At 40.7% G+C, this 20,666-nt stretch overlaps 1 protein-coding gene across 5 annotated transcripts; it reads right to left on the reverse strand.

Moving 5' to 3' along the window:
• Window positions 1–11,799: 11,799 nt before the first annotated feature.
• On the reverse strand, window positions 11,800–20,216 carry LOC100305151 (serine/threonine/tyrosine interacting protein). 5 transcript variants are annotated; one of them, XM_021573129.3, is made up of 12 exons: window positions 19,970–20,174; window positions 19,557–19,589; window positions 19,359–19,412; window positions 18,382–18,479; window positions 18,212–18,272; window positions 16,659–16,691; window positions 15,214–15,250; window positions 14,164–14,203; window positions 13,964–14,014; window positions 13,776–13,848; window positions 13,499–13,592; window positions 11,800–12,345 (listed from the first exon to the last, which is right to left on the reverse strand). In XM_021573129.3, the coding sequence occupies exons 1-12, from the start codon at window positions 20,027–20,029 to the stop codon at window positions 12,272–12,274; spliced, it is 708 nt and encodes a 235-aa protein (XP_021428804.1). In that variant the 5' UTR covers window positions 20,030–20,174; the 3' UTR covers window positions 11,800–12,271.
• Between the last annotated feature and the right edge of the window lie 450 nt (window positions 20,217–20,666).

A 20,666-nucleotide genomic window follows, 5' to 3' on the forward strand; every position in this document is an offset into this window, starting at 1 on the left:
GGTATGAGCTTTGTAAGACGCTGCCTTTCTGCTGTTGTGATTGTGACTTTGATTTCCGTGGTTCTCTACATTCCTTTATACTGATTTAGTCTGAGTCTGATCCAATAGGGTTCATTTGGAATTGGCAAAAAAGAGCTGGTCCAATCAGTGTCTTCCCAGATACTATGTGCGGGACAATAATGAGGGGGGGGGGGGGGGGGGGGGACGGAATAAGAAACAAAGAAACAACTGTTTTCGTTTTCCGTTTGCACTAATGAATATGACCCTGGCTCAGTGTCATTGTACTCCTCAGCAGCTGGCCACTGAGTTCCTTTCCCGCTCCACTGAAGTTATACCGCGGTTATACTTGACATTGCAAAAATAGTATATAGTAAAAAAAATCCAAAATAAAAGGCCACAGAAGAAATGCCCATTTAATCCAACCGGGTATCCGGGTTTCCGGGGTTAAGATAAATAGACATTATTGTTGATGTGCTGCATCGTCTTGGACAAAATTATATGTGTAGTCAGACATTAGGAAACTGAACTATATTTGAATTCTAATGTCAATGAAGTTGAAGAATTTTGTTTTTCACTTGTTTTGGATATCTGGTTGTCAGTGTTTGATTGAATCAGGTATCCTATTGTGTACTGAGTCAAGTACATTAACTATTACTATTAGCAAGTACAGAAAGTTATTGAGTCATTATCCTCTGTTTATGATACTCCAGTTAGTCCTTTGGTATGATTCCACTGTAAAGTTTTACCTTTACCTCTTAGAATACAGTACATGCCAAGGGTGTACTTTGTCATGCAATGCATTTTCATGTACTTGTGGTACTTTTGACATTTGTATGTATGTATCAATAACGAGCAATGTTTCTAAATGCTCTTGATAAAACACCTCCATTCAAGCATGGAGTAGAAGTGCACACAAAGGAAATATTTTTCCTGCTTTATGCTATAGCTAGACCAACACTAACGCTATGAAAAACAACATTGAACATGTAGCTCTTCAGACTGAAGCAACACCCAACATGGTGTTGTTTGTCTCTGCGTTTTGTCACAATAATCGTCTTTGTAATCCTCAACTTTTTTACTGTGAATGTTGTCATCTCCTGATTTTTGTATTACTTGACATTGTGTAATTGTGTTCCTTGACTGCCATCGGTCGTGATCAAAGTAATACTGTAGATTCTTCAGCCCTGCAATTGCTCCTCACTACACTGGTCCCATATCAGTTTGTGCTGTCTTGTTGACTTCTATGGTCATTGGCAAGCCAGCACAAACAGATCTGGAACCAGGCCAGCTTGTCACACCAGTTGCCTTTCAAACAGCGTTGTGCCATTGACATAAACAACAACAACTAGAGTGCATTAACTTGAAGCTTGATGTTGCCGTCCCATAATCAGTGTCTCCTAAATTGTAAATAAGAGTAGAAATCCTCCCTTACCTTCCATTGCACCTACCAAAATAGCTATTAGACTGGATAATACAAATCACGGGCTTAGCCAATTAGCTGTCCACTCTGTGTACATAGTGTAAAGACATACTATTTTTGATTATACGTAGAGCTCGCAAAATGTTTACACGTAGAAAATTCTATATGGAGGCTTGGAAGTAGTGAAGGTGAAAGGATTCTGTTGACAAGAGGAAATGGTTAACCAGACTTTTTCCTTTCTTGAAATTGTCACAATGAACAGCATCGTTGTTCACAGACCACACATTGAGGCACTCAATTCAACTTGTCTTGAGGCCCGTAGGGGCCCATAGGGCTCTGATCAAAAGTAGTGCACTATATAGGAATAGGGTGCCATTTGGGACGCCGGCCTACGACATGGCTAATGACTAAAGAGCGAGACACAATGCTCCTCTCTCTCCCTCTCTTTTCCCATCTACAGTCACAGTCAAACTGTATGATAGATCTCTTGTCCACCAGACTTAACACAATGTCCAGTCTTTTACAAGGATGGTCTTTTACAAGAGCGGCCTCCCACATCTTATCGCACAATGCCTCCTGCTGCTGGGCTCATTTTAAGAGGGGCATGTCGACAATGGGTGGTCTTGCGTCAGAGCCACTAAATACGGTGGGACTTCAATACGGAATGTCTACCATTGCATCCACCCACCACTCTGCCGCCACTTCCTTGTTATGTGATGGTAACCATGACATCCCGGTCCAGCAGCTCAGTCAGGACGCTGTGGGACTGAACACTAGAAGTGGTCCGTCTGACTAATAGCCTTAGCCTTTCTAAACTTAGGCCCGACTCCTAATCATGACAGAGCAGGGGCCTGGGAACCCAAAACGGTGTTGAAACATTTGTCCAATGTTGCCCAACCCAAACCGAATGGTGGCGATTAAGATTTTCCCGTTGATTGATTGATGTTGGTGGTTTTTCAACCCAACTCGAGAAGTTGCACGCACACAATACAGTGACTTCATCCACAGTAGGCTACAGTTCATGTTCACCTTCAAATGTTGACCTTAAATCACAGTGTGAGCTATTGGCATGGATTCCTAGGTGATGGTGCTTGTGTGTTGGAACTGAAAGCAAGGAGGAATGTTTTCTAGCCTGATCCCAGATCTGTTTGTGCTTTATAGCCAACAATATGATTGTTGTCATGGCCTGACAGCACAAACCATTCCGGGACCAGGCTTGGTGTTTTTTACTGTTTTAATGTGATTCTTTATGGGGATCAGACTACGCATATCTTAACTGGAGTTCCCACCACTTTATATAGCTGCTCCACTTAATTGCCTTGGTTCTGCTTTGCCGCCTTCTTCTCCAAGTAACTGTCTTCGATGTTAATAAACTCAAACTTCTACCTGGAGAAAAGACTAATCACTAGACTACACAGGGCTGAATATTATAATGTTATTCTACAGCACTGATCATTTTTTAAAGTTATGATGTGAAACAAAATCAATAAAATCACCTGATGCTGTGTCACTTTGAAGCCGTGAAGCTTTTTTCTCTGTCCTTCTCAGCCTTTTTCCACCAGGAATGGACATTGTTGTGAATCTGAAACTCTACATGGATCATATTGGTTTTTTGTATGCATTCTACAAGGGGCTGTTCTAAGCAGACATACTGAGGACTGTGCTACAGTGTGCTAGACATTTAACCCCCTTTCTCTCATCTGTTTTATTAATTAAAGGGAGAGTAACCAATCATGACGTGGAACATGGCCAGCTGGGCCATGTTCAGTTGCCAAACATTCTCGAATGTTGCAGATTGAAATGCCATGCATATGTGATTCCTTATTCTACATGTTAGAGAGGCATGTTTGTTCTACATAGCCTATTTCTATCTGAACGTTCCAAAACGTTGCGTCCTGCTAATTGCGTCCCTGGTCTTTACGACATGAAAATGCTGGCAAACGTTTTGGGAGAACTATCCCTTTAAGTAGTCTATTAACACCCCCTGAATTCACAGCTCTGTAACATATCAGTGGTAAAAAAATATAATGGAAAAGCAACAAAAAAATGATATATAAGGGTACGGATAGGGTACAAATTGTTCCCTGGGGTAAAAAAATATCAAAATACACATAATGTACATTTAGAGGTACACATAATCTCACATGGTACTGATGGGTACATGTGCAGATAACCTTGTATAATGGTACATTTTTGTACCCTATATTTTGAATATAAAATATACAATCATCCCACTCTACTGTGAGGCTATTTTTCTGTTGTTTTCAAAAATACAAATGTACTGTATTTTGTGTTTTGTTTTTTGGCTAATAGAGTACAAAGAGAGACAGCTTTGCCTTCCTGGTTATTCCCATCAACTGAGTGATCAATGGGTCTGGGGCGATAACTCTATCAAAGGCTTTAGATAAGTAATCAAAAATGAGAGCTCAGTAAGCATGTAACTTAGGACATGTCCAAAATAAGTGGGCCAACGTCCCCTCACCCTGCTTGCACCTCTCACACAGTGGTGAGGTGTCCAGGAATATTTTATGCAGTTTTGAGTAACGTAACCTGTGTATCACCTTAAACTGAACAGGGTTGTGTCTGGCATTTACGGAACTGTGGTTTATATTCCTGAGAGCTTCTACCCAGTCCTCATCTGAGATTTCTGAACCAAGTTCCTGCTCCCAAGCCCTTTTAACAGTGTCTGTAGATACCTCTATGTGGGTCTGCAGCACATCATAAAGTCTAGAGACCGACCCTTTTGAATGAGGTTTGACAAGGATAAAGCTATCTAATGTAGGATTATTTGGCTAAATGCCATACTGTGGGATACAGTGGGGCAAAAAAGTATTTAGTTAGCCACCAATTGTACAAGTTCTCCCACTTAAAAAGATAAGAGAGGCCTGTAATTTTCATCATAGGTACACTTCAACTATGACAGACAAAATGAGAAAAATATACCCTTTGTTATATACCCTTTGTTGGCAATGACAGAGGTCAAACGTTTTCTGTAAGTCTTAACAAGGTTTTCACACATTGTTGCTGATATTTTGGCCAATTCCTCAATGCAGATGGTTTCATCTGACCATATGACATTCTCCCAATCTTCTTCTGGATCATCCAAATGCTCTCTAGCAAACTTCAGACGGGCCTGGACAGGTACTGGCTTAAGCAGGGGGACACGTCTGGCATTCAGATCTAGGATGTGTTATTTTAGTCTTCCCTTTATTTTTTTGAGCAGTGTATTTGATACACTGCCGATTTTGCAGGTTTTCCTACTTACAAAGCATGTAGAGGTCTGTAATCATAGGTACACTTAACTGTGGGAGATGGAATCTAAAACAAAAATCCAGAAAATTACATTGTATGATTTTTAAGTAATTAATTTGCATTTTATTGCATGACATAAGTATTTGATCACCTACCAACCAGTAAGCATTCCGTCTCTCACAGACCTGTTAGTTTTTCTTTAAGAAGCCCTCCTGTTCTGCACTCATTACCTGTATTAACTGCACCTATTTGAACTCGTTACCTGTATAAAAGAAACCTGTCCACACACTCAATCAAACCGACTGGTAAATTGGCTAAATGTCCTAACCGACTTTCCAAAACTATAGTAACAAGAAATTTGTGTAGTGGTTGAAAAACAAGTTTTAATGACTCCAACCTAAGTGTATGTAAACAGTCGACTTCAACTGTATGTACAGTGCCTTGCGAAAGTATTCGGCCCCCTTGAACTTTGCGACCTTTTGCCACATTTCAGGCTTCAAACATAAAGATATAAAACTGTATTTTTTTGTGAAGAATCAACAACAAGTGGGACACAATCATGAAGTGGAACGACATTTATTGGATATTTCAAACTTTTTTAACAAATCAAAAACTGAAGAATTGGGCGTGCAAAATTATTCAGCCCCTTTACTTTCAGTGCAGCAAACTCTCTCCAGAAGTTCAGTGAGGATCTCTGAATGATCCAATGTTGACCTAAATGACTAATGATGATAAATACAATCCACCTGTGTGTAATCAAGTCTCTGTATAAATGCACCTGCACTGTGATAGTCTCAGAGGTCCGTTAAAAGCGCTGAGAGCATCATGAAGAACAAGGAACACACCAGGCAGGTCCGAGATACTGTTGTGAAGACGTTTAAAGCCGGATTTGGATACAAAAATATTTCCCAAGCTTTAAACATCCCAAGGAGCACTGTGCAAGCGATAATATTGAAATGGAAGGAGTATCAGACCACTGCAAATCTACCAAGACCTGGCCGTCCCTCTAAACTTTCAGCTCATACAAGGAGAAGACTGATCAGAGATGCAGCCAAGAGGCCCATGATCACTCTGGATGAACTGCAGAGATCTACAGCTGAGGTGGGAGACTCTGTCCATAGGACAACAATCAGTCGTATATTGCACAAATCTGGCCTTTATGGAAGAGTGGCAAGAAGAAAGCCATTTCTTAAAGATATCCATAAAAAGTGTTGTTTAAAGTTTGCCACAAGCCACCTGGGAGACACACCAAACATGTGGAAGAAGGTGCTCTGGTCAGATGAAACCAAAATGGAACTTTTTGGCAACAATGCAAAATGTTATGTTTGGCGTAAAAGCAACACAGCTGAACACACCATCCCCACTGTCAAACATGATGGTGGCAGCATCATGGTTTGGGCCTGCTTTTCTTCAGCAGGGACAGGGACGATGGTTAAAATTGATGGGAAGATGGATGGAGCCAAATACAGGACCATTCTGGAAGAAAACCTGATGGAGTCTGCAAAAGCCTTGAGACTGGGACGGAGATTTGTCTTCCAACAAGACAATGATCCAAAACATAAAGCAAAATCTACAATGGAATGGTTCAAAAATAAACATATCCAGGTGTTAGAATGGCCAAGTCAAAGTCCAGACCTGAATCCAATCGAGAATCTGTGGAAAGAACTGAAAACTGCTGTTCACAAATGCTCTCCATCCAACCTCACTGAGCTCGAGCTGTTTTGCAAGGAGGAATGGGAAAAAATGTCAGTCTCTCGATGTGCAAAACTGATAGAGACATACCCCAAGCGATTACAGCTGTAATCGCAGCAAAAGGTGGCGCTACAAAGTATTAACTTAAGGGGGCTGAATAATTTTGCACGCCCAATTTTTCAGTTTTTGATTTGTTAAAAAAGTTTGAAATATCCAATAAATGTCGTTCCACTTCATGATTGTGTCCGACTTGTTGTTGATTCTTCACAAAAAAATACAGTTTTATATCTTTATGTTTGAAACCTGAAATGTGGCAAAACATACACTTAGATTGGAGTCATTAAAACTCATTTTTCAACCACTCCTCAAATGTCTTGTTAATAAACTATAGTTTTGGCAAGTCGGTTCGGACATCTACTTTGTGCATGACACAATCATTTTTCCAACAATTGTTTACAGTCAGATTATTTCACTTATAATTCACTGTATCACAATTCCAGTGGGTCAGAAGTTTACATACACTAAGTTGACTGTGCCTTTAAACAACTTCAAGTCAAGTTGACTTCAAGTCAACTTCAAATACACTCAATTAGTATTTGGTAGCATTGCCTTTAAATTGTTTAACTTGGGTCAAACATTTCGGGTAGCCTTCCACAAGCTTCCCACAATAAGTTGGGTGAATTTCGGCCCATTCCTCCTGACAGAGCTGGTGTAACTTAGTCAGGTTAAGCAGCCAACAAGTGCTCAGCATATGTGGGAACTCCCTCAAGATCGTTGGAAAAGTATTCCAGGTGAAGCTGGTTGAGAGAAAGCTTTGCACACTCTTGGCAATCATCAAGGCAAAGGGTGGCTATTTGAAGAATCTCAAATATAAAATATATTTTGATTTGTTTAACATTTTTTGGGTTACTACATAATTCCATATGTGTTATTTCATAGTTTTGAAGTCTTCACTATTATTCTACAATATAAAAATAGTAAAAATAAAGAAAAACCTTTCAATGAGTAGGAGTTCTAAAACTTTTGACCGGTAGTGTATATTTCGCCCCCTCCCAGTCCTTTCTCCACACAACTTCATCTAAAATTGTTTAATGAGTTTCCTGTAAACAATATATATTATATTCCTTCTATTTTAGCCAGGTAAATACTAATTGTCTTTTATTATCTGCTAAGCCATTACAATTATAACTGGCTATACTTATTTCACCATTTACAATAATGCAATACAAGTTTCAATTCTATTTATCATAATATATGTTTGTAAACTTTCAATTAAAAAGTAACATAATGATTGAGTGTCCATATAGCTGTACCATGGTTTTTGCACTGCCACTGAATAAATCTCCAATTGTTCTCCACTATTACACCCTCTAAAACCTCCCCCCATCCCAAGTTGGATTGTCATTCCAGTGACTGGCAGACCACCCGTCCACCTGTATCCTAGGGCGTTTGAGAGGTGGGGACCCATCCTTTAAAAAGTGCCACCTACAGAACAGAAGCAGTTTAACTGCCAAAAGCGTTTCCAAAAGCACTCACCTCAATTCTATTGTATAGTTATTTAAAAAATGTCTATATATTAAAACTCTTGCATATCTCCATTTATTTCTACAATTAATGAACAATATGTGTAATAATGTTGGCAGTCCATACAAAGGATTGTTACCTATAACCAGGATTGACTTTGTATTTGACAAAGTATTGTGGCACAAAATATTACCTGGGTCATCAAGGTTCTCGTTAGCAGCTTGTATATTATGCTCACCCAACTTGGGGCTTTGGCTTTGTTGGACCAACCCTGCCAGGCAGGCTCAGACTCGGGGGGGCAGTGTTGCTTTAGTGGGTCTCTGAACGCATTTATCGTTCCATCTTGGCTGCATATAGGCTATTTGCAGTAGACCTATGAAACAGATAAGGACTTCTCCTTAGTGTGTGGATCGCCCAGGAGGGTGTATAGGGTTGGGGAGCGTTCCATCATGATTGGACACTAAATAAATCATTTATACTGTATTTATAATCTATTTTAAATGTATATCCCATGTATGCACAACATTGAAAGCGCTCTGTCACAACTCCTGCTCACAGACACACACAAATCGGCTCTGGCTTTTGCAACCAATTTTACTCACTTACCTCCACAAATTCCAAAACACAAAAAACACACACCCCACCTTCCATCACAATACACTCACACATATCCACATAATGGATTGTCTTGGCAAAGGAGAAATGCTCACTAACAGGTATGTAAACAAACTGATTTTTTTTGAGGAAAACGTTTTTCATGCGTATAGTATAGAACATTTCTGGGATCTTTTATTTCAGCTCATGAAACCAACACTTTACATGTTGTGTTTATATTTTTGTTCAGCAAATACAGTTGAAGTCGGAAGTTTACATACACCTTAGCCAAATACATTTAAACTCAAGTTTTTCACAATTCCTGACATTTAATCCTAGTAAAAATTCCCTATTTTAGGTCAGTTAGGATCACCACTTTATTTTAAGAATGTGAAATGTCAGAATAATAGTAGAGAGAACTATTTATTTCAGCTTATATTTTTGTAGTTCTGTTTCACCAGACCAGAGGACATTTCTCCAAAAAGTACGATCTTTGTCCCCATGTGCAGTTGCAAACCGTAGCCTGGCTTGTTATGGCGGTTTTGGAGCAGTGGCTTCTTCCTTGCTGAGCGGCCTTTCAGGTTATGTCGATATAGGACTTGTTTAACTGTGGATATAGATACTTTTGTACTGGTTTCCACCAACATCTTCACAATGTCCTTTGCTGGTGTTCTGGGATTGATGTGCACTTTTTGCACCAAAGTACGTTCATCTCTAGGAGACAGAACACGTCTCCTTCTTGAGCGGTATGACAGCTGCGTGGTCCCATGGTGTTCATACATGCATACTATTGTTGGTATGTGGTACCTTCAGGCATTTAGAAAATTGCTCCCAAGGATGAACCAGACTTCTGGAGGTCTACAAAAAAATTCCTGAGGTCTTGGCTGATTTCTTTTGATTTTCCCTTGATGTCAAGCAAAGAGGCACCGAGTTTGAAGGTAGGCCTTGAAATACATCCACAGGTACACCTCCAATTGACTCAAATTATGTCAATTAGCCTAACAGAAGCTTCTAAAGCCATGACATAATTTTCTGACATTTTCCAAGCTGTTTAAAGGCACAGTCAACTTAGTGTATTTAAACTTCTGACCCACTGGAATTGTGATTAAGTGAAATAATCTGACTGTAAACAGGACTAAATGTCAAATTGTGAATAACTGAGTTTACATGTATTTGACTAAGGTGTATGTAAACTTCCGACTTCAACTGTATACATATGTGATTCTTCCATTCGTCCCCCCCCCCAAATTTAGTTTTGGAAAATATTTTCTTAACTCCATTCCCTGAACGGCATTGTTGGTTAAGGGCTTGTATAAAGTAAGCATTTCATGGTAAGGACTACAGTCATGGCCAAAAGTTTTGAGAATGACAAATATTAATTTCCACAAAGTTTCTTGCTTCAGTGTCTTTAGATATTTTGGTCAGATGTTACTATGGAATACTGAAGTATAATTACAAGCATTTCATACGTGGCAAAGGCTTTTATTGACAATTACATGAAGTTGATGCAAAGAGTCAACATTTGCAGTGTTGACACTTCTTTTTCAAGACCTCTGCAATCCACCCTGGCATGCTGTCAATTCACTTCTGGGCCACATCCTGACTGATGGCAGCCCATTCTTGCATAATCAATGCTTGGAGTTCATCAGAATTTGTGGGTTTTTGTTTGTCTACCCGCCTCTTGAGGATTGACCACAAATTCTCAATGTGATTAAGGTCTGGGGTAGTTTCCTGGCCATGGACCCAAAATATCTATGTTTTGTTCCTCGAGCCACTTAGTTGTCACTTTTGCCTTATGGCAAGGTGCTCCATCATGCTGGAAAGGGCATTGTTCGTCACCAAACTGTTCCTGGATGGTTGGGAGAAGTTGCTCTCGGTGGATGTGTTGGTACCATTCTTTATTCATGGCTGTGTTCTTAGGAAAAATTGTGAGTGAGCCCACTCCCTTGGCTGAGAATCAACCCCACACATTAATGGTCTCAGGATGCTTTACTGTTGGCATGACACGGGACTGATGGTAGAGCTCACCTTGTCTTCTCCGGACAAGCTTTTTTCCGGATGCCCCAAACAATCGGAAAGGGGATTCATCAGAGAAAATGACTTTACCCCAGTCCTCAGCAGTCCAATCCCTGTACCCTTTGCAGAATATCAGTCTGGCTTCTTTGCTGCCCTTCTTGACACCAGACCATCCTCCGAAAGTCTTCACCTCACTGTGCGTGCAGATGCACTCACACTTGCCTGCTGCCAATCCTGAGCAAGCTCTGTGTTGGCGGTGCCCCGATCCCGCTGCTGAATCAACATTAGAAGGCGGTCCTGGCGCTTGCTGGACTTTCTTGGGTGTCCTGAAGCCTTATCACAACAGTTGAACCGCTCTCCTTGAAGTTCTTGATGATCCGATAAATGGTTGATTTAAGTGCAATCTTACTGGCAGCATAATCCTTGCCTGTGAAGCCCTTTTTGTGCAAAGCAATGATGACGGCATGTGTTTCCTTGCAGTTAACCATGGTTGACAGAGGAAGAACAATGAATCCAAGCACCACCCTCCTTTTGAAGCTTCCAGCCTGTTATTCAAACTCAATCAGCATGACAGAGTGATCTCCAGCCTTGTCCTCATCAACACTCACACCTGTGTTAACGAGAGAATCACTGACATGTCAGCTGGTCGTCTTGTGGCAGGGCTGAAATGCAGTGGGAATGTTTTTTGGGGATTCAGTTCATTTGCATGGCGAAGAGGGACTTTGCAATTCATCTGATCACTCTTCATAACATTCTGGAGTATATGCAAATTGCCATCATACAAACTGAGGCAGCAGACTTTGTGAAAATTAATATTTGTGTCATTCTCAAAACCGTTGGCGACGACTGTACACCGGTTGTATTCGGCGCATGTGACAAATACAATTTGATTTGACATGGGTTGTATTAGTTACTGGTTATTTCAGCCCTCAGGAAGTTTGTAATCAAGAGGGAATTCTGTCCCATAAACTACATAGCTACAGTACATTTGGTATCAGATATCAAAGAATTGCCATGTATATTTGTGTGGGGTAAATTAAATGTTATTGTAGTGAAAGCTTATTTATTCAACCTTATTTTCAGTAGTCTTAACTGCAGACATTTGTATTTTATCATTTAATTATAAGAATACATTCTATGTAAAATGCAAATAAATACTTTTTAAACATTAGACTGGTTGTTACTTTGTCTATTGCTCGAAATACAAAAACCTGACTTATACTACTTGGGTGCATTGACTTTTACGTAAACTTCCATAATAGTGTTAAGTTGATAATCTAGAAATGACAGTACAACAGGCATGTTAGCCGTCTGTTTATTGAGCAGTGGGTCGTTAATTCTCTGGCAAGCTTTTTTCTCTCCCTTTCATTTAAATAACATCACATTTTAAGCCTGATCTCTGTCCAACACTCCCAAATGTGGGCCTCCATCTCTCCATAGGGCATTGACTTTCTATTACTGTCCCTTACGCCAACTGCCACCTTCTGGCGAGAAATAACAAATCAAGTATCAAAAGTGCATTATTGCAATACTGTCCCGCTGAAAATGCAAAATGCTTTAAATAGTATAAAACTGCAAAAAACAGTGCATACAGCAAAAAATAATAATCACTTATGAAACTGTACCCCCCTCCCTTTGGTCTCAGACGTCAGGAAGCGAACCCAATCCCCCACCTTTAGAAAAGTTGAAATATTTACATTTTTAATCCCAATAAAAATGTTTTTAAAAAAAGAGTGCACTGTATGCAAAGACACTGCTATCTGCATAATAAACCTATCCGTTCTGTGCAGCAGTGACCTGCATTCCCCCGAAGTCCTCGTCTTCTTCCAGGCTTCGTTTCAGGCTGCCTGAGAAGTACAGACATTCAAAGGGTCAAACAACCAGAAATAAAGAAAGGGAAAGATAGCAGTGACTGGTGGTGAACTTAAAAGGGATACTTCGGTACAATATGCTACCTTACATTTTTTTCAAACTGCACGCAGAGTCATAAAAATGGTATCTGTGAGTTTGTCTGAATCTGGGTAAGTAGGAAATTACCGAAGTATCCCTTTAATAAACTTTGTGTAAACACCTGAATTTCATGGGAAAGAATCGCTTATCTTTGGGCACTTATGAGAGCATCAATTCAGCTCAGTTGCTGATCAACTTCTTTCAATGCATATTGCAATACAGGGATAAAAGTTGAGCCTACAAGTCGACTGCATAAACCACATGATTGGCGGTCATGCCGTTTTGATTTAAGTCGCTTCAAGAGTCTGCAGTTGCTCCTCATCCACTGCACCCTGCAGCTATTGTGGAAAGCACAATTGTCCCCCAATCATTAATTAGGGTGTTTAGCTTGACCTACGTGAACCTGAATAAGAATAATTTGCCACGATTTATAAGCTGTAGTGCCCCCATATACTCTACTGGCAGACCGCGGTCGGACTTCAACCCGATATCATATAAACACTCATAAGGCATGGAAAATGTGTAGAATTGCGGGAAATTAACTTTAAAATTAATAATTCTATCTCCGCCAACAGGGCTGTGAACAGTTTGGGTCACATGGGTTTCGAGTGGGGGTTTGCCACCTAGGAAAGGTGTGTGACAGGAACTTCTCAAATAGTACTTGAGTACCCCTGCTATAGTGGATCCAAACAAATGTGATATTTGAGAGACCTCTTACCACAATATGATATTTAGTTTGTGAGTGTTCTTAATGTGTTGTTGGACGATATAGGGTGGTAGAATGTCACAATAAACTCTTCTCTAACTAAAACCTCTATTGAACAACGGTGGGTATTTTGACGCTGCCCTGTTGCTATGAGCTTTGCGGTTGGAAAACCACTAAATGTGTTGTCTGTACATAAGAACCTCCGCCGACTGCAATCGAGGACTTTCTAGGCTGTTGGTAAGTCATCTTAAAATGCACTCACGGTGACACAGACGTGTATGGTAAGCGTGGAATGAGCCCAGGTTCCTGTAACTGTAACATGAATGGAAGATGCACACACTGACCTGGCATTCCAGCATGCAGGGAGAACGATCTGCCCAGCTGTATTGGTGACATCATCTTGATAGTTAGTTTAGCTGAGTAGATCGCTTCATATTCCTGGAATACACATCATCAAGAGATGGAGCGCTGCATTACAAACCATTCAGACAGAATTTTAAGCAGACATCCATCTGACACATTTGTAAAGTTGAAAACCATACAAGACATGCCTCATGTAATCTCAGTGATCAGAGCTGTTTGAAAGATTATGAGTTCACGACTTGATACACAGGACCCTACCTGTAATTGATGCACAAAGCCCACGTTAGGGTTGATGCAGAATCTCCTCTCCTGAACGTGGCTGAAAGCATCCCTGTAGAAGAACCAGCACATTTCAGAAGGACATGTTACTAGATATTTGGTCACAATGCATCTGGACAGTGTCTCTGCAATAAATGAAACCTGCTTGGTTTGTTGAACGGTCTTACCTGTACTTTATGCCAAATGTCTCCATAAGGTATGCAATAACTAAGGCAGCGCTGAAAGGACAAGACAATAATTGTGATTGAGAGTAATACTTGTCTAACAGGAAGATCAAGCAAGATCAATACTCAAGCAGGCAAGAAGAGTATTTTCAAACACTAAGGATCTATTAAAAATCGAATCTTTAACATGAGATGTGACAAACCTTCTTGATATCCCTGCGTTTCCATGAACTAGTACCTTTCCTATGTGAACAAGACAAGGACAGAGTCAATATACACTACTGTTCAAAAGTTTGGGTCACTTATAAATCCCCTTGTTTTTGAAAGGCACATTGTTTGTCCATTAAAACATCAAATTGATCAGAAATAGTGTAGACATGGTTAATGTTGTTATTGACTATTGTAGCTGGAAACAGCTGATTTATGGCATATCTACATAGGCCCAATATCAGCAACCATCACTTCTGTGTTCCAATGGCATGTGTTAGCTAATCCAAGTTTATAATTTTAAAAGGCTAATGTTGATCATTAGGAAACCCCGTTGCAATTATGTTAGCACTGCTGAAAACTGTAGTTCTGAATTAAGGAGGAATAAAACTGGCCTTCTTTAGACTAGTTGAATATCTGGAGCATCAGCATTTGTGGGTTCGATTACAGGCTCAAAATGGCTAGAAACAAATAACTTTTCTGAAACTCATCAGTCTATTCTTGTTCTGAGAAATGAAGGCTATTCCATGCAAGAAATGGCCAAGAAACTGAAGATCTGGTACAACACTGTGTACTACTCCCTTCCCAGAACAGCGCAAACTGTCCCTAACCAGAATAGAAAGAGTGGGAGTCCCCAATGCACAATTGAGCAAGAGGACAAGTACATTAGAGCGCCTAGTTTGAGAAACAGATGCCTCACAAGTCCTAAAACTGGCAGATACTCCATAAAAATAAACCGTTTCCAGCTACACCAATTATTTACAACATTAACAATGTCTACCTTGTAATTCTGATAAATTTGAAGTTATTTTAAACAGACAAAAAAAGTTGCATTTCTAAGTGACCCCAAACTTTTGAACAGTAGTGTATATTGTAAAGAGTTCACAAGTACTGTATAGTACTGCAAATTCCAACAATTCTCAAGGTGCAGGGTACAAGAAATGTAACATTGAAGTAAAAGTACCCGCACACTGTTGTACGCACACAGTTTATTGCAACTAAATTCTAAAGACAAGATACTATTCAATTAAATAAATGTTTATTACCTCCACTGGCTAAACAGTCATCAATAAATTCTTTAATCTGTGGAGAGAGGAAAATATATACATTTTAACATGACAGGGCAAATCAAATCAAATTGTAGTCACATGTGCCGAATACAACACCTTGTAGTGAAATGCTTACTTATAAGCCCTAAACAAACAAATTAACTGCATTGTTGGTTAAGTAAAAAAAATGAAAAATAACAGGAACAAATAATTAAAGAGCAGTGGTAAAATAACAATAGCGAGGCTATATACAGGGGTACAGGTACAGATTCAATGCGCCGGTAGTCAAGGTAATTGAGGTAACATGTACATGTCGGTAGTTAAAGTGACTATGCATAGATTATAAATAGAGTAGCAGCAGCGTAGGTGGGCAATGCAAATAGTCTGGGTAGCCATTTGATCAGTTGTTCAGGAGTCTTATGGGTTGGGGGAAGAAGCCTTTTGGACGTAGACTTGGCACTCCGGTACCGCTTGCCATGCGGTAGCAGAGAGAACAGTCTATGACTAGGGTGGCTGGATTCTGACAATTTTCAGGGCCTTCCTCGGACACCGCCTGGTATAGAGGCCGAGCAGGCCATACCTGTCAGTGATGCAACCACTCTTAATGGTGCAGCTGTAGAACATTGAGGATCTGAGGACCCATGCCACATATTTTCAGTCTCCCGAGCAGGAATAGGCTTTGTCGTGCCCTCGATTGTCTTGGTGTGTTTGGACCACGATGGTTTGTTGGTGTACTGGACACCAAGGAACTTGAAGCTCTCAACCTGCACCACTTCAGCCCCGTCGATGAGAATGGGGGCATGCCCAGTCCTCTTTTTCCTGTAGTCCACAATCATCTGCTTTGTCTTGATCACGTTGAGAGGTTGTTGTCCTGGCACCACTCGGCCAGTTCTCTAACCTCCTCCCTATAGGCTGTCTCATTGTTGACGGTGATCAGGCCTACTACAGTTGTGTCATCGGCAAACTTAATGATGGTGGTGGAGTCGTGCCTGGCCATGCAGTCATGAGTGAACAGGGAGTACAGGAGGAGAATGAGCACGCACCCCTGAGGGGCCCCCATGTTGAGGATCAGCGTGGTAAATGTGTTGTTACCTACCCTTACCACCCGGGGGTGGCCCGTCAGGATCCAGTTGCAGAGGGAGGTGTTTAGTCCCAGGGTCCTTAGCTTAGTGATGAGCATTGAAGGCACTATGGTGTGGAACGCTGAGCTGTAGTCAATGAATAGCATTCTCACAGGTGTTCCTTTTGTCCAGATGGGAAAGGGCAGTGTGGAGTGCAATAGAGATTACATAATTTATGGATCTGTTGGGGCGGTATGCAAATTGGAGTGGGTCTAGGGTTTCTGGGATAATGGTGTCTATGTGAGCGATGACTGACCTTTCAAAGCACTTCATGGTTACAGACGTGAGTGCTATGGGTCGGTAGTAATTTAGGCAGGTTACCTTAGTGTTCTTGGGCACAGGGACTATGGTGGTCTGCTTGAAAAAAGTTGGTATTACAGACAGGGAGAGATTAAAAATGTCAATGAAGACCCTTGCCAGTTGGTCAGCGCATGCTCGGAGTACACGTCCTGGTAATCCATCAGTAAGATTCGATCTTATTCCAGTATTGACGGTTCTTCTGAGGGCATTGTGGGATTTCTTATAAGCTTCCCGGGTTAGAGTCCCACTCGTTGAAAGCGGCAGCTCTACCCAACAGCTCAGTGCGGATGTTGCTTGTAATCCATGGCTTCTGGTTGGGGTATGTACAGTTGAAGTCGAAAGTTTACATATACCTTAGCCAAATACATTTAAACTCAGTTTTTCACAATTGCTGACATTTAATCCTAGTTAAAAATCCATCTTAGGTCAGTTAGGATCTAAGAATGTGTAATGTCAGAATAATAGTGGAGAGAATTATTTATTTCCGCTTTTATTTCTGTCATCACTTTCCCAGTGGGTCAGAAGTTTACATACACTCAATTAGTATTTAGTAGCATTGCCTTTAAATTGTTTAACTTGGGTCAAACGTTTTGGGTAGCCTTCAACAAGCTTCCCACAATAAGTTGGGTGAATTTTGGCCCATTCCTCCTGACAGAGCTGGTGTAAATGAGTCAGTTTTCTAGGCCTCCTTGCTCACACACGCTTTTTCAGTTCTGCACACACATTTTCTATAGGCTTGTGGTCAGGGCTTTGTGATGGCCACTCCAATACCTTGACTTTGTTGTTCTTAAGCCATTTTTCCACTTAAGCCTGCTTCAATATACCCACATAATTTTACTTCCTCATGATAACATCTATTTTGTGACGTACACCAGTCCCTTCTGCAGCAAGGTACCCCCACAACATGATGCAGGACAAATTTTACTGTGGATATAGATACTGGAGGAAACCGGTACAAAAGTATCTCCACAAGGTCCTTTGCTGTTGTTCTGGTATAGATTTGTACTTTTCGACACCAAAGTACATTCATCTCTAGGAGACAGAACATGTCCCCTTCCTGAGCGGTATGACGGCTGCGTGGTCTAAAGCCATTACATAGTTTTCTGGAATTTTCCAAACTGTTTAAAGGCACAGTCAACTTATTGCATGTAAACTTCTGATCCACTGGAATTGTGATACAGTGAAGTATAAGTGAAATAATCTGTCTAAACAATTATTGGAAAAAATACTTGTGTCATGCACAAAGTAGACTTGCCAAAACTATAGTTTGCTAACAAGAAATTTGTGGAGTGGTTGAAAAATGAGTTTTAATGACTCCAACCTAAGTATATGTAAACTTCCGACTTCAATTGTACGTACAGTCACTGTGGGGACGACGTCATCGATGCACTTATTGATGAAGCCAGTGACTGATGTGGTGTACTCCTCAATGCCATCAGAAGAATCCCGGAACATAGTCCAGTCTGTGCTAGCAAAACAGTCCTGTAGCTTAGCACCTGCTTCAGCTGACCACTTTTTTTATTGACCGACTGAAATACTATGTAACATTATCCACCACATATGCTGAAACTCACCATAGGGAAATATCTAATTATGTTTTCCACAGGATTGTCAGCAATATCTAAAACGAGGTATCTGAAAACAGAAGAAAGCAGGCCACATTAATTAGCTGATAAATTAAGTGAGAGATGTCATTGGCTGAGTTATAAACACTACAAGTACCTGTTCTCAGTTTGTCGCTTACCTAAATTTATGTGGGAAGTTGGGCTTTATAAAATTGGCCTCGATATCTTGGCGGACACACACCATGTGCGTTATCCCCTGTCTTTCAAGGACAGAAAGCTAAAAGAGAACAAAAGAGATAGGTTAACTTTTTGAGATTCTACAATATGTTGTTATTTTATAGTCCAGGGCACGGTTTCCCAAAATCATCTCTCTAGGAGCTGATCCGTCATTAATATTGTGGAATAATCATAATTTCAAGGTAAGATTTGAATGGAGAAGGTTGATTAGAGAGCAGCCCTGCCTTTCTTTCGATCCTATCAGTATCAACACATGCTCCAACAACACACGTAATTTGTTATTCGGCGCGTTGTAGGATCATTAAAACACTTGTAAGCATAAGTTCCATCACTATCGGAAAACCGTGCTGAGGACCTTCAATGTTTCGATGACCAACGTAGAGGGCCGGTGTGGGTTCTGGCTTTTCATCTAGCCAAGCAGAAACACACCTGCTTCTAGTAATTAACTAAACCCAGTCTATAGTCAAGACTTTGACAGGTTGAATCAGGGGTGTAACCATTACGCCAATTCTGTTGCAAAACGTTGTCTATTGTAAATTAGCGTTACTTATGGCGGAGTGGACTAAGACACTGCATCTCAGTGCAAGAGGCGTCACTGCAGTACCTGGTTCGAATTTAGGCTGCATCACATCCGGCCATGATTGGGAGTCCCATAGGGCGGCGCACAATTGGCCCAGCATCGTCCGGGTTTGGCTGGGGTAGGCCGTCATTGTAAATAAGAATTTGTTCTTAACTGACTTGTCTAGCTAAAAAAGGTTAAATAAAAATACTTTGGTAGTTTCCTCCCAGTTTCATTCCGTTTGGTTCTTAAACAGTAAACAGTTTCCGCTTGACTAGTCTGGAACAAATGCCTGCACCCACACCTGCCCTCAGCAGATAAGAACAGCCAACCCAGCAGATTTACAGGATACCAAATTACCTTGCTTTTCATAGCAGCTGAGTATGGACCTAAAAACAGGCCTGGTAGAATTTCCTAAAACAGATGAACAGGTTTTAGGTACATCATTATGAGATTACATGATTTAGCTACTATAGCTAATCACTCAGCAGCAGTCACTTTTGGTGCCCCTTACAATAATTCAATTTTGGGGACAAAAGGGCAACAAGCAAACGGTACCTGCATCTCTCTTCTCATTGGATACGCCCAGTCCTGTGGAATAGATAAGAAAAACAATGGAATATGTTAACTGACTGGTTAGCTAGTTCTCTAGCCGGTCAGTAGTCATCTGCCACAAGATACCCCTACCTGGATGTGTTATTGTAGCGAGCATAAGCTACACTTGCCAATGGGACAGCCAGCTGAACTCTTTCGACTGGCGATATGTGGTTAGCTAGTTAGCAAACTAGCAAACAAACATTTGAAAAATGCTTCATTCATGATTACATTTAGCTAAAAGTCCAATTTAGCGAGTGCGATTACATGTTATTAGAGTAATTTGTTCATGTTATGGGCTGTTTTTGAGTATGCTCGCAAGTTAGCTAAATTGTTCATGATTTGCTAGCTGCGTTAGCTTGCGTGCTAGCGCTTACCATTAGGTCATCCTTTGACGCAGGAAGGGACGGGAAGTGAAGTTTATTATCCTCGTCCATGTTGCAGTGACCTCAGGCGGACGTGGCCTAGGCCTGTCACACGGTTTTCGTGGTTTGCTAAGTGAATAATTGCAGGAGTTTGTTTTGAGGTTGCGTATTCATGTCCACCATGCTGCTCCCTCGGAGGAGTCACGTGACCAAAGTTACGTAGATGTCGTTCGTCACTAGTTACCACATCCACAAAGTCATTAACCACGCCCATTTCTACCAAATATCTTCTTAAAATGTGATTTTAAACCTATCGTTCAACCTAACCACGCGGCTAACATTATGCCAAAACATAAACTTAAATTAAGACTAAAACTGGTTGTTTTCATGGTAACTAGTGGAAACCATTCTTCTTCTCAGGTGATGTTTTAGGGCAAACGGTGTATTTCCTCACACTACTGGATGCTGGAAATTAAAAAAGCTTTGGTGCTATATGGTTCATTGGGACATCCCTACCCCCACTGAATTTGAAATTTAAAAAGGTTAAGATTAGGGTCAGGGTTAGGACTATGGTTAATGTTAGGGTAGGGATGTCCCAAGGATCCCGGATGACCAATAAAAAAAGGGATATCCAAAACGTAAAATGGAATTCACTAAAAACTAAATACAAAGCAAAAACGTAAAACCCTTAGTCCCTCAAAACACACTC

The sequence above is a fragment of the Oncorhynchus mykiss genome, chromosome 19 (assembly GCF_057628025.1).
Source record: "Oncorhynchus mykiss isolate SJ-2025 chromosome 19, ASM5762802v1, whole genome shotgun sequence".
Classification (NCBI taxonomy): domain Eukaryota; kingdom Metazoa; phylum Chordata; class Actinopteri; order Salmoniformes; family Salmonidae; genus Oncorhynchus; species Oncorhynchus mykiss.

Bases quoted from the DNA above. Each gene is read 5' to 3' on its own strand.
- LOC100305151 (XM_021573129.3), bottom strand. From the start codon at position 20,029: ATGGACGAGGATAATAAACTTCACTTCCCGTCCCTTCCTGCGTCAAAG. The intron at 18,480-19,358 runs GTAATTTGGTAT...GTTCTCTTTTAG, and splicing joins CAGCTGCTATGAAAAGCAAG to CTTTCTGTCCTTGAAAGACA. The intron at 12,346-13,498 runs GTCAGTGTGTGC...TGTACTTCTCAG, and splicing joins CCTGCATGCTGGAATGCCAG to GCAGCCTGAAACGAAGCCTG.